At 33.4% G+C, this 14,823-nt stretch overlaps 1 protein-coding gene across 4 annotated transcripts in view; it reads right to left on the bottom strand.

Moving 5' to 3' along the window:
* BRD1 (bromodomain containing 1) overlaps positions 1-14,823 on the bottom strand; it is a 46,856-nt gene that overhangs the window by 17,823 nt on the left and 14,210 nt on the right. For all 4 annotated transcript variants that reach the window (XM_026714108.2, XM_026714109.2, XM_087934141.1 and 1 more), the window contains exons 5-7: positions 9,394-9,522; positions 5,188-5,500; positions 3,021-3,281 (exon numbers count right to left, since the gene is read on the bottom strand). In XM_026714108.2, coding sequence (XP_026569893.2) covers positions 3,021-3,281; positions 5,188-5,500; positions 9,394-9,522 — 703 coding nt within the window. The remainder of the gene's footprint in view (positions 1-3,020; positions 3,282-5,187; positions 5,501-9,393; positions 9,523-14,823) is intronic.

Here is a 14,823-nt window from a genome sequence, read left to right as displayed (position 1 = left end):
TGAAAAAATTAATAAAGTTGTTTTTTTGAAAACTGGTAATTATAAGAGCTACTACATAAAACTTAGTATCAAATATGTAGCCCGCAGTAAATATTGTTTGATACAAAGTAAAGCATCTCATGTAGGTAAACTTTAAACAAACTATCTATCCTAGTTAATGCCTAAATTTATGTGGGAATAATGTAAAAGTTAAAAAAGATTGGCTTTAATATTCAATGTCATTATTTGGGAATAGAAACTCTCACTGGAACCAATATTATGAATTCTTTGTGTTATGGACACAATAATTTGAATGTTTAATTATTAGAGGTATACCACAATATTCTTGCCTTAAATACAAAAGTATTTCTACTTCAGTATATGTACTTTATGTATTTTCCTTTTTTAACTGTTCTTAACTAAAAGAATAGGGGTTAAATTAATGCATTTAGAAAGCAATATTATAAATATGACAAATTTTCAGTTTGATTAAATTAAAATACTTTGGCAGAACACATTAAAACATTTTAGAGAACTAATTCTTTTTTTATCTTCTATTTATCTATTTATAAGTGATATTTTAGAGATTCTTTTCAGAAGTTTTGTATCAGGAATTTTAGAATATTTTAGAATTTTCTTACTTCATTTTCAAGTACAGGTATTCCTGCTATCAATGGTAACTGGGACTGGGAACTTCATCACTAAGCTACCCAATCATAAGGTGTGACATTACATGACCACTTGACAGGAGTTCCAGTAATTCCAGTTGCCATTGTTAGGTGAATACCATGCAACTGTGTTGTGCCACGGTTATGTGTTTGCCATTTGCTATCTGCTGCTGGCTTCCCATTGACTTTACTTGTTAGAAGCCAGTAATGAAGATCACAAATGGCAACCACGTGATTGCAGGAATGCTGCAGTGGCTGCAATTACAAGGATCCATCTTAAATCCCTCTAGTTAAGTGCATCATAATTTCAAATGGATACTAAATCAGACTACCTATATTACAAGCATAAAACTGACTAGATAAAAATATAAACAAGGTAGTTATTTCTATAATTTTCCTGTTAGTATCTCAGTCTGGCTATATTACTGTGGGTGCTTTGTGTGTAGACAACAAACCCCAAAACCCCAGACAACAGCTTACAAGTTAGTCTTCATATGATAGCTGCCCTACGCATACTGAAGTTACTGAACAATTTAACCAAATGTATTAATGTACAATTTTATTAATAAATTTATTTGAATCCCATCTTCAGATGTTAACCTCTATGAAAATTTGGCTGAGGAAATAATTTCAGAGCATACTGTTTGTTTCTTAACCTTTTTATTTGATCTTGCAGAAGCTTAAAAAGCCTCCACCATAAAACTTTATTTCACATTAAACAATCAACTTGATTATTTTGAAAATTTGTATTTTATAAAGGGGGATGTTTACATTCCTACCAATTAAATAATTTGAAACACAGTGCACTGGAAGATCAGGGACAGCTGATAGTTTACTAAGTATATGGCCACGACTGATAACGATATTACTATCCAATACACCTTTAGGGAATACATACTTTTAGAGAAATATTAGTAATTGTATCATCTCAGTGACAGAATAAGGCACAGCCATCTGAATCCCACTAAAGGAATGTAATTGAATTTAATAGCCGTAATTTCCATACTGTTCTGTATACCGAAATATTTTGCCACCTTATTTTATGCTTATCTTTTTGACCTATTCTTATTGTTTCTCTTCAAATAACACCATTCAAGTTGAAATATAATTAGAGTAATTTTGAGATTTAATCAACATACTTTAAGAAATTTGCGATCAGAATTTTTCTAAGGGAAAAAACTGGCCTTTTCTAATGAAATTAGAATTCGTCACTGTTTTATTCATATGGTAATTCATTTTACTGCTATGTGAACTTCGGTTATTATACTATTAATAATGACTGCTATGTAGAATGTTATCAGCAGCTTCAGCTTGGAAAAAACTAAACAAGGCTTACATATGTATGGCTATTTTTTTTTAAAAAAAAGTCTCATTTATCTTTTATTGTGCCAGAATGCAATTTGATCTGTGCATGTTTACTTAAAACCGTGGTTTACACTTCACAAACTATAATACTAGAAAAGAAAGTTGAAGGGGGAAAATGTAACATCTGAATCCTTCTTCCTACTCTTCCCATGTCAACTGTTGTCAACTATTAAATCTGGAAAGTATCAGGTTAAAAACGGTCTTCTGGAAAAAAATCTTGTGTCTTCTATCTTTATGACTTAGAACAACAATTTGGATTTTTTTTTTAACCTGTTCACCTCTCCCATTAAACTGGCTATGACACCACCAACAACCTCTTACAGATTATAAATTAATAAGGAATCAACTTGATTTCTAAATATTTAGTATTGCGATTGCAGGTCTGTCTTAGATATCCTTTCTTTTGCTTTCTATAACATCTGAGGTTTCTATTTACAACATTTTCCCTACTTTTTAGATAAAATGTAAAGATATTGCTAAAACATTTTGTATTTCAGTCTCCTCTAGTATTGAACATTTTTACAATTCTCCTTGCAGAAAACTAACATTTTGGAAACTGCACTCTTACATATATTACCTGAGAGTAATCTCTACAAAAGAGAACATATTTTTATTTTGAATAAAAATGCATGGAGTTGCTCTGCAAGTTTATTAAATGCATCAACAAATTTATGATAAAGCATTAAAAGTTAATTTAGGTATTAATAGTGACCACTGAAATCTCCATTCCCCTCCCCTAAAAAGAATATGGGGAAAGGAGGATATTTCTTCTCATGGGTTCAGAATTTACCATTTAAATATACTGATTGATTCTGGATAAGGAAAAATAGAAAGAAAGATCATTTCAAGCTATATTTATTTAGTAACAAAACATACCCCTTATGCTCCTATTTAGAACTGTTTTGGACTTCTAAAACTTTACAGCTAATAGTAAATTAGCTCTTCTATCCACCCCCAACCTTCTCCCACTGAATGTACTATTATGATTTAAATCAAGATGTCTCTTACCTTCTTCTTCACTTTCGTGTTCCACTACCGCATTTTCTTCTTCAAAACTTCCAATACCTGATTCAATTTGAGGGGACTGATGATATTGCTGACTTATCTTGCTGCGAATCAAGTTAATTTCCTTTTTTAGAAGCTTTGCTCGTTTGCTCCGAGACCCACTGGATTTCATTGCACAAGTGAGATCAAGTTTTTCCAACAATTCTTTCAGCTGCTCTTCCAAAGACATGTGCACTCTGTTGGCAGGATTCAGTAACCTATCCACTGAATTGAAACACAGGCATTTACAATACTTTTCTATAGTATGAGAAACAGCATGACTCTGCTGCACAATGATAATCAATAAAACAAAAGCTATTAGGTTGCTATTTCAATTGACTTACACTGCAAACACTAAACATCATCCCATATTAATATCTGAAGTTTTATCTAGTTATTATTATAAAACATTAGATCTCCTTATGCCTTTGTTGAATGATTTTGCTGGCATAAAAAGCTGGATGGCATACATTTCAAATTCAATTCTTGGCACCTTAAGAACAGATCATACTGCCACTCGATAGGTAACTATAATTTCATCTGGCAATCAATTAACTTACAACATAAACTTGATATATTGATTGCTATAAAATTCATTCCTCCAGCAGCAATCCAATATGGAGTATACTACTACTACTGAGAGCATCACTTTTTCAAATCCAATTCACAGACAAAAATCACATCGCACATAATATTTTTACTCCTGAAGCACAGCACAAATAGTTGCCACTTACTCCATTGCAAGGTAAGAACTGGTCAATCTAACCTCTGCCTTAAAGTTAATGTTCAAATCAAAGCTTTTAATTTTAAGCAGCCAAAAAATGATTTTCTGTATCACTCATGCAGTTTGATTCTTGTATCTCAAAGTATTACTTCAATGTTTTCAACATGTGTCACATGGTGTTAGAGCACACAGGCTATATATATATATCCATGATTATCCAAGACACAAAGCAGCCTCAAGCAAAGCCTGTTTCATTTTATTTTCATAGTACAAAGCTCTATGGCAATAAAGGCCTCCATCCATTCTATTAAAAGAAAGTACAATTAATTTCTGGAAGAGACATTTATATCTAATAGCCCTGAATTAAGTTCGACTTTATTCCAAAAATTATGAACACTTAAAATCTTGGGAAGGCACTTACTTACATGATGCAAAACATAATTTATTTACTGAGAAAGGACTAATGGAATAATGTAAGATGAATTAGGCAATCACTAATTCTTTACAAGTCTACTAAAATGTATTAGTATGAGCTGCCATTATACTTTTGTTTTCCAGTAGTATTCATATTAATTGTATAAACAGCACAAAGATAAGATCCAAGGTTTGACTGTTGAGTCTTAAACAAAAGAATGTTTTTTTCTTGAAACATCACGTAAAGTAACTGAGAAATTGTCACTATAGCAGTCCTAGTAAACAAACCATTTATCCTGAAAGGATAAATGTAATACTAAATATAATATTAAATTTAAGGAAAGAATTTACAGCAAAGAAAAATTCCTCTGGAAAACTCACCTTCCCTGCCTTGTGAATTTAGGTTTAGCAACTCCATATTAGAAAAATCTAGTGCAACCCTATTGCTTGCCCAATAAATATATGATGTAATTAAAAGCTATTAATTAAAATATATATGTAAAATAAGATACTCTTCCATTTATAACATTAATTGATGCACACCTGCTTACACCAATCATTCTCTCACACACATACAAACCAGTTTGGGATATATAGGACATTATCTTCCAACAGAAAGAACAGTAAATAAAGATGACAATTTGGGACAATAGGAAGGGAAATACATAGCAAATAGTCTCTTCCAAGAAGCAGTTCAAAAGCACATAATACAACACAGAGATACTTCAAATACTGTCTCATATTTTCCTTTTTTCTTATTAATAATAATCCATCCACATCACCATTCAATTTTAAATGCAGAACTAATTTTAAAACAATTTATGGTACAGGATAGTTTTTATGTAGAGTTAATTATGTACAACTATTGCCTAAGAATGTAGAAGAACATGCCTGAAATTGTTCATTTACTGTGTAGAATATACATGCAGAAATATGTTGGTTCATACAAAGACATGAAAATATTGCTGCAATAGTTGACATTTATCTCCTTACCATCTTCCCAGGTAAAAGGTGGAGGAGATTCAAGTTTCGGCCGTTCAGGTAAGTGCATTCCAGTTTCATTATTATATCCAATTGCTTCAGCATCTCTTCTAGCTTGTCTTAAAACAACACCTCCTTGATCTCTTAACCGCACAGCAGCCCTGTAGAATATGGTGTCTTTTGCATTGTACTTCATACAGTTCTCAATAATAAGGTTGAAATCTTCTTCAAACTCATCGATATTTTTATAACCTTGGCCATCTAACCGTTTTCTCATAGTAGAAAAATCCATGGGATGTTTGATGTGATCCAAATAATCAGGAACCTGAAATACAGATTTTAAATATAAGACATGTAGATAGGATGTATGGATAGATAATTACGGGAATGCATGAAACCAAACATGTATTTTGTTCCATGCACTGAACACACTGTAGCTCAGAAGTTACAACATTTTAGTACAGGAGTGGGGTGGGGAGTTGTAGTTTCAATTCAGATGAACCAACCAACCCTGCAAGTTGTTAATCATTCTGGTTTTTACCAAGAGAAATCTGGAGGGTCTTATAGGATAAAGAGAACAAGGCTGCTACATTTTGTACTTATTAAGCATGTCTTATCTGAGCATCTTAGTCCAATCTTCCCTCCTCCTTAGCTGCATGCTGCCATTCCTTCTCTGTCATTTAAATTCCAGGAGCAAATATTTAACTGATCAGTAACACTTCCCAATAATCCCATGATTTCCTTTTCTTTGCTTCTTTTTGTTGAGTGTTACCACCTGAATAGCACTCCTAGTGCCACTCGTGTCCAAGTAGCCAGTCCACGTTCCCACGATCATCCCAATGCTTTCCCTTTCTTCCCTTAGACTTTGCATGCTACATCATTCCACTGACCTTCTCTTTTTTCTACTGTCAACATTCTGGACAACAGTCCATGTCTGAACATGTTTGTTTCAGTCTGAACACAGGCTGTGCAAAACCACCAGTTCTATGCATAGAATATTCTTATATGCACTTTGAATAATATACTGAAATTCAAAATATTGTTTTGAAAAGCTGCAATTGATTATTAGAAAATATTAAGAAAAACCAAAATGGCCTGATTTTAATTTACATTTTTTTGACATTTAGAACTTGACTCTTGCATCTTACTCGAAGCATCCTATATTTAAATGCATCTGTTTTGTTTCAAAGTGAGTTTAACCTAATTAAGTTATTTTAACATTTAAGCCTGGATTTCCAAGGAAGAAATGGTGAACAAAGCAACTTGGTTTGAAGTGAAGCAAATAACCATAGTGGAATGAAAAGTCAGCGAGTAGACTGCTTCTTTGTAATTTGTCTCCAGACAAGGAGTGGAATTGAAATCACTCACAGGTGTTTGAAACAGTTGTTCCTCACAAGGGAACCATAAGATAGCAGTCTCTGGTAGGGTTAGAACTCTGGGAGATAAAGGAATAGTCATCTTGCTCAAACCATGGCTTTGGTGCCTCAGAAGAATACTGGGTTTGCATATGTTTTAAAATCATTTTGGGAAACTTTTTGTTAACTAGTTTTAAGCTACTAGAAACCTTTGGATTTTATAACGCTGAGTTACCTTTAATCCTTAGTGAAAGAAGTTTCAAATATAAATTTAAGGATTTAATTTTTTTTTCTGGAATAAGCAGCAAAAGGGTGATTACGGGTAACCCTCAATTTATGATCATTCATGTAATGACTGTTCAAAGATGGAATGGGACTGAAAAACTGATTAATGACTGGTTCTCGCACTTATGACTGTTGCAGCTTTCATGGTCAAATGATTGAAATTTGACTGCTTGGAAACCAGCATGTATTGACAACGGTTCCCAGGGTCATGTGATCACCATTTGTAACCGTCCAAGAGAGCTTACAATAAGCAAAATCAATGGGAAAGCCAGATTCACTTAACAATTATATGACTTGCTTAACAATGATGATCCCCTTATGAATTATGGCAAAAAATTGGGTAGCATTCACTTAACAATTGTATCACTTAGCGATGAAGCTTCAAATCTCAATGCTGGTCATGATGACTGCCTGTGAATCTTTGATGTTAGAAAGCTGTAAATGGATTAACAATCCATATAAATTCAAAATAAGATTTTGGAATTAATTATAAGGAATCTTTCCTGTGCGAAAATTGTTTTGAACTCTTAAAAAAGCATAAGATTTTTTTAAAAAATCCTGGATTGCAATTGTTTGTTTAGTGATTGTTCAAAGTAATCAGGGTGCTGAAAAAAGTCTGGTCCACGCACTTACAACCAATCCTCACACCTATAACCACTGCAAAACCTCTATGTTCACATGATGTAATTTGGGGCTTGGCAACCATCTCATATTTATGATTGATCACAGTGTCCTAAGATCATGCTACTGTAACTGATGGCTTTTCTGCCATTTTCAGGAGAATTTCACAAGAATAGGCTTGCAGTTATGATCATGGAGTTTGCTTCAACTGCAGCTTTGCTTAAATAACCATGATAATTCACTAAACGACCATCATAATTATGATCACAAAATCAGGTCCGACTTGACTTACCATCATAATGCCTGAAATTCTTTTCCCAATTGTAGTCCTTAGTCCGGGACTATTTGTAGATAAAAGTAGATAAAACTAAAGATTACAATTGGAGAACACTCAACCTGACTTACTAACAGTGAACAAAGCAAAATATTTTAAAACATACTGAAGGATGTTTTTCAACAATGGACCCAGAAGTTTAATTTTAAGTGTGTCTTCCTCTATAGATGGACTATGTTTAAAAATGCTATAGAAAAGAATCAAGTATTACCTGACAGGATTGAGATTGATTTGAAAATGAATTTAAAAATTATGTTACAGGAATGACGTGGAAAAAAATGTCACACTGAACATGCAAAACAAGTGAACTATTGTCTTAATAATAATAATAATAATAAAAACAGATAAAAGCCAATAGAGTGACCTTGATAATTTTCCTATAATGAATTTACCAAAAAAAGGCTTGTTGAAACTTTGAAGAATGGTATGAGAAGGGACAAAGAAAAAAATGGAACAAAATATTATTTGAAGGGATTGGATTAAGAACAAGACAGCAGTAAATGGAATGAATATAAAGTTACTTTATTTGATTAAGACTATTCAAATAGATATGTGATTATCTGTGGTTAACCCTTAATGGACTTTTGCTGAAATCAGGACAGCTATGACTATATTTTATGAATTTGTTATAGTTAAGAGATGGGACATGGAAGAGACTATTTGTTGTATTTTTAAAAAAGGCAAGGTTATTTAAAAATTTATACTGTGATGAAGGGGGAAGTCATTTCTTTATATATATTTTTCTTCTTCTTTACCATATTCTTATTATTACCTTTATTGTCAGAGCACAACATATGTACACTGAGATTAGCTAACCCTCCCTTCATGCACTCCCTTCCCTAACTCACAGTGTGGACAGAAGTCCCTAACCCAGACCCAATCTTATTACCCTATGTGACCTTGTTGCACAACGTGCCAGCCCCAGAAGTTTGTCATACTATGTTGATATCAAGTTATTTTCCATTCAGAAGTCTGACAGGCCACGGGTAGAAACCGTTCTTCAACCTGTTATTGCGGCTGGCTATGCTTCTATATCTCCTACCCAATGGTAGGAGAGTGAAGAAGTGCTCACTGGGGGTGTGAGTCGTCCCCGAGAATGATCCTCATTCTTCTAAGGCAACGAGCCCTAGCGAGGTCATCTAGTGGTATCAGTAAACAGCCCACAATGTTTTATACTGTGCTCACCACCCTCTGTAGTGTCTTTCTGTCTGCGGCTGTCAAGTCAGCATACCACACCGTAATGCAATATACAGTTCTTATTTTTCTTTCATTTAATTTTTAATTTTTTTACTTTTCTTTTTTCTTTTCTACACCTATTTTTTTCTGTTTATTTTTCTAGGTTTGAATTAGATATTGATATTATAAATCTTTAGTAAAATTATTTTTAAAAACATTTAAGTCAAATAATCCAGAACTATGTATTCAAAATATTAATCTTAGATTTATATACCTTCAGAATTTAAGTAGCTATTGAAACCATTTAGCTTTTCTCTTTCTAAATTTAATGTAGTTAAATTATATTTTATTAAACTTTTTTACAGTCAAAACAATGACAGATGTTATGTCTGTTACATTTTACTGCATCAATGAATTCTTCGGTATATCAGAAATGTTTAATTTTACCTCTTTAAGATTCACTGGTTGAGCAAATATACGAGTAGAATCCTTTTCTTGTAGCTGGTCCAGTACTGAACGCATTAATACAGTAAATGGAGTCAGTTGAAGCTCCATGGCAACCTGTTCCACTTTGATCTGCACAATGAAGGACAATTATAATCTATCTTATCATCAAAATACAATCACTGGCTACTTTGCTGCTATAATAAATTAAGATTAAAGCTCAAACCTATTAAAACTACACATAGTAATAAATTCTACCATTGTAATGATACTTTCACAATGAAGTTATAGGCAGAAGGAATATGCATATGTGCATAATTTTATAATAGCACAAAAAATAGATAACATGAATTAACTGCAGAAATTATTTTACATTTACTTGGTCAGTTTGGATTTAATTACATGCTTTGTAATGTACTTGATCATTTAACAAATTCAACTGTGGCGTTTACGAATAAAGATTGTTAAACCTGGTAAGAGGCAAACTGACATGTAGGAGTACATCTGACATGTAACTATAATGCTCTCTTAAAAGATTTGTAAACGTCACCCTACTTAAGCTTGGTATTGATTAAAAAGAAGAGAATCTATTTTTTTTAGTTTGATTTTTAAAGCTATCAATTCTGAAACATAACAAAAAAATAAACCATGCAATAGTAATTATATATTGAATATTCAGATTTCCCGTCCTTTCCCAGCAAATAATTATGTTTTTCTACAATTTTTTTTAAATAAATGATTTAGCAGATATGATGATATAGGCATCATTAATATATAGTACATATTGATCAAAGAAGAATGATTCTTTCCTTCTTTCTTTGAAAATAGATTAAAAATATTTATTAAGCTTAACCAAAATTCAACTTCATTAGAAATATATATATTAAAGCAAACGTAATTCTCTAAGTAGCAATCTTTTATGTTGTACCACTCATATGCACGAGTGAATCCCTATAGTTGCAGTAGTGGAAAACACTATTGTTGGGGTAAGCAACATTATGCAAAATATAGAAAGGAAATAAGAAAAAATTAGCCAAAGAAATACCAACATAATTATACTTCCTCATATTTTAATAAATTTGCAAACCCTCACTGAATCTGCTAGGTCCATATACCAATTCATACATTGTTTTTGTTTTTTAAACTTCTTACTTCTGACCTTCTTGAAGAGCTTATTAATTCCAGCCAACCATGACTTCTACTTCCCCTATCTCTCAGCTAATTCACATTCTTAATTACAAATAGTTTCTGTATAACAACTGCTTTAGACGTGAACCAAGCATTATACTTATGATGGTGATGCAAAAGTAGCTTTGCAATCATTGCCTACGTTTAGATTTTCACAGCATTTATCACATTTACCATTACTGTCAGTTAGTACACATTGTTCTGTGCCTTACCCCCCCCCCAAAAAAAAAAAAAGAAAGAAAGACAGATCACTTAAACAAGCTATCACAACCTGACAATACAGCACATTCCTAAAAATACTAACCTCCTTAACTGGTTGGCAGCAACTGCCTAAAATTAACAATTAATCAGTTTCATACTAAAGGCTTTTGTTAGGTTTCCTAGGGACCCCTAATGTTTCCTAGTTGCTTAGTTTCAATGTGTATTCCTTGCTGTCTTCTAATTCAATCCTCTCCAATGAATGTAAATACAAACATTAATTCTATTTTTGCTAATTATTACCGCATTGCAGTAAGCATTCTAAAGGGTGGGGAGTGGGGAAAAGATGCTGTAAGATTTTTTCCTTTTTACTTGATGAGTAAAACTTATTTACGAGGTTAGTTCTGAAAGCCTTCCTGGCTATATTTAGCTGACATGGCCTTTTAGGTTTCTATCCTTTTGATGCTATATAGCAAAGGAAAATTGAAATAAAATCCTAACCACAGTTGTGGTCATGTGTTTTTTACTTAATTACCACTTTGTTAATGACTGAGTTGCTGGTTCCGGTTACGATCACTTATGTGGACATTTGTAGTTAGCTAACAATATGACCTTTATTCACTCTTTATATAACCAAATCACTTCAATATATTTCTTTTGTATTGATCACTCACTTTTGTTTTCAATTTATGTTAATTAAATACTTTCATTGTTAATTTTATCTAGTTTTGGTTTACCAGACACACACCTAAGTAATCGATTTCTATTCATTCAACATACTATTCAGCTTCTCTTTTAAGCCATACCCAGTTCTCCTTTTCTAATAATACAATGGAAAGAAGCACACTCTTATATTAATTTCATATTCTTTTAATATTATTCCTCATAACAAACTAATAATTTTTATTAACATTTTCATGTCTTAAGATTTTTTTATCTGTTTTCTCGCTTGGTAAATTTTACCAAGATACATAAATTCCTCTAATTGCTCTAGTTTTCCACTATGTATGTGTAATTTTAATAGCGTTTTCCATATCAAATGCAGCTACTTTGCTTTTCAATTGGTTTTTCAGATCAATGCTTTACACAATCTAACTTTTGCTAAAGATCATTCAGGTTTTAGTCAATACCACACCTTGTCTGCATACAAAAGTATACATACATTCATTTCCTAAAACCAAAATATCTCTAATTAATCATCAAAATATTTTTATGCATGTATAAACAAACAACCAGGGGACATTACAGATCCTTGGTTCAATGTTAAATTATTTACTAATCATCCTATTTACTTTATCTACATTAGGGGTGTCAAACTCAAGGCCCCATGGACCGAATCCAGACTGTGAAGTGTTTAAATATGGCCCATGGGGCTGCCCTGGAAACAGCCAAGGACTGGCCCACAGTGCCTCTGCCAGAGAAAAGGGAGCTTTGGGGAGTCGTGTGCGGCCCTCCCGAGCTCTGTTTTCGGTGGCAGAGGATTGCAGGAGGCTGTTGCAGCTGAAAACGGAGCTCGGAAGCCCGTTTTCACTATCGGAGTACTCGGGCCACCACCTGCACCCTGACATCGAGCCAGCCTGGCCACACCCACCCCAGCCCCCGCCCCCGAAGTCAAACACAACCCCTCAATGAAATTGAGCTTGACACCCCTGATCTACATGCAAACTGTACATCCACCATATACTGCTCTTATTTCATTTAGCCACCAACCTGCATTTCCATTTATGGGCAAATATCTCAAAATTCAAGTCTAGTTACTTTTTATGCTTTCCCTGAATTAACGAACACACAATCATCTCTGTCATAGTCTCATACTAGCAAGGTACTCGTGGTTCACTACAAAACTATATGATTGGGCAAGTTTTTAGGAAGGAAAATAAGGGGAAAAAATCGTGCCTCTTCCTACCAGCATCCATCGGTTATTCATCTGGCTAGCGTCCTGTCAGTGTGTGAGAGTTGAGAGGTGTTTTGAAACGCAAACAGTCTTTGCTTTGTGAGCGAGGCAGCAAGGAGCTTGGGCATGGCTTACCTCAACTGTTCTGTAGTAAAGCTGCTTGCTGCTGTGAAAGTAAATCTGAAACTGAAACTCCTCTCCTCTGCTTGTGTTTTGCATTTGGAAGAGATTTCTTTTCAGATGGGGAGGGAGGGTAGAACTCCTTAGCATCAGAGCGTGTTAATAATAATATACAAAATACTAATGCTCTGATGGTCATTTTGAAAAATCCTTTCTTAGTGAGCACCTAGAAGCCAAGAGGAACATACGTGCCAAATTTCAAGTTTGTAGACTTTATAGTTCTGGAGATTTTTTGATGACGCATGAGTGCTTTTTTGCTTTTATATATATAGATTTCTCAATGATTTCCTGAATGCAAAAATCTGATTGCATGTACCCTGCCTGGCATAAATAATGCTGTACTTTGTATTCTTGTTCATTGTCATCTCCGTCTCCTACCTTTCTGTTCAGAATTCTGCCCAGCATTATTCCAAGAACTCTTACTAAGACCCCTATACTTCTGCATTTATTCATTATAGTTCCATCTGTACAAGTGAATAGTAATGGTATTCTTTTAAGCGTCAGGAAGAAATGAAACCATCACATGCCTGTTGAATATATTGCATAGACATCCATTAAGCAAACTGTACTAGCATTTAGTATTTCTCCAATTGTATATCCATACTTGCAACCTTAAAACTTTTAAACATTTTCACAGCACTTATGATTTATCTTTTATGTTTACTTTCCTACATTTCTTTTGCCTCTTTAATTCTTAATTATTCTTTCCCTTCCTTGATTAAATTCTTTGTAATTTCTTGACTCTATTACATAAGCATTACTTTTGCATGCTGCTTTTTCTCATCCATGGCTTCTTCATCTATCTATTATACTTTTTCATATTTTTACCAGCATCTCCATATACTTCTATGGTACCATATTTCTTTTCACTCTGTATCAAGTAGTTTCTATAACTTCTTTCCTTATGTCCATTTTCCATTCATCCTGTTTTCAGATTACACAGGTTTCTAATGGTTTTTATACATGATACATACTTTTTCTTCCTGCAATAATTTATTTCCATTTTTGCTTCTTTACTTATTTCCTTTTCTTTTGTCCCTTTTCCCACAAAATCCAGTTTTGACACACAAATACATACAAAATGGTCTTTCTACATTCAAAACTTTTCATCACCCTTGCATTTTTCATTAATTCTCTTAACATTTCATTAAAAAAATCATTATTCATGTTGTTTATACTTATACTCATTCCTTTCCCATGCATATGTATAAAAGACTAATGATTCAAACACAAATTCAAAAGAGATGACCTTTTATAACAGACGCACATCAGTCATAATTCTCATTCCTTTTGGACCAAACAGCCCAATCGTGTAACCTGCACTTGTTCTAACTATGCTAAATTAGAATATATTTTTTTCTTTTTAAAAAGATAGCACTCTCAACATCTTTGAAAATCATGAAAGAAGCTGGGTTATGGGTAAAAATAAAGAGTGAAAAGGGGAAAACAAAAAGTTTAAAGAAAAATAGGAAAATGAACTGCAATTTACAGTGCAGCTAAATGAGTAGGTTAGTATGGTTGCTCAACAACAAGACACTAATGAACTGGGCATGGCAGTGCCTGCATTTTCTGTGTCATTTGAGAAGAGCATATCTTCCTTACTCTTTCCTTACCACTTTCTGTAGAAGGACAAATTCAAAGCTTACTTTTATATTGTATTACTGTTTAGTTTGGAAGTATTACTGCTTCGGACAAGAAGGCTATTCAGAGAGTGGTAAGGATGGCAGAAAAGATTATTTGGAAATTCACTTTCTACTATCTAGGACACAGCATATAAGCAATGCTTAACCAGAGTCTGCAGTATTGTCAGAGATGCTACACATCCTTTCCTTGACCAGTTTTCTTTATTACCTTCTGGGAGGAGGCTTCATTTCTCTGAAGTAGAACAACAAATTCTGTAACAGCAATAGCACATAAGACTTATATAGTGCTTCACAGCAGTTTACAGAATCAGTATACTGCCCCCAACAATC

Source organism: Pseudonaja textilis, chromosome 5, assembly GCF_049901715.1.
Source record: "Pseudonaja textilis isolate UNSWEBS1 chromosome 5, rPseTex1.2, whole genome shotgun sequence".
NCBI lineage: Eukaryota > Metazoa > Chordata > Lepidosauria > Squamata > Elapidae > Pseudonaja > Pseudonaja textilis.
The sequence above is the reverse complement of the archived record's forward strand: the minus strand, read 5'-3'. Positions and strand labels throughout refer to the sequence as shown.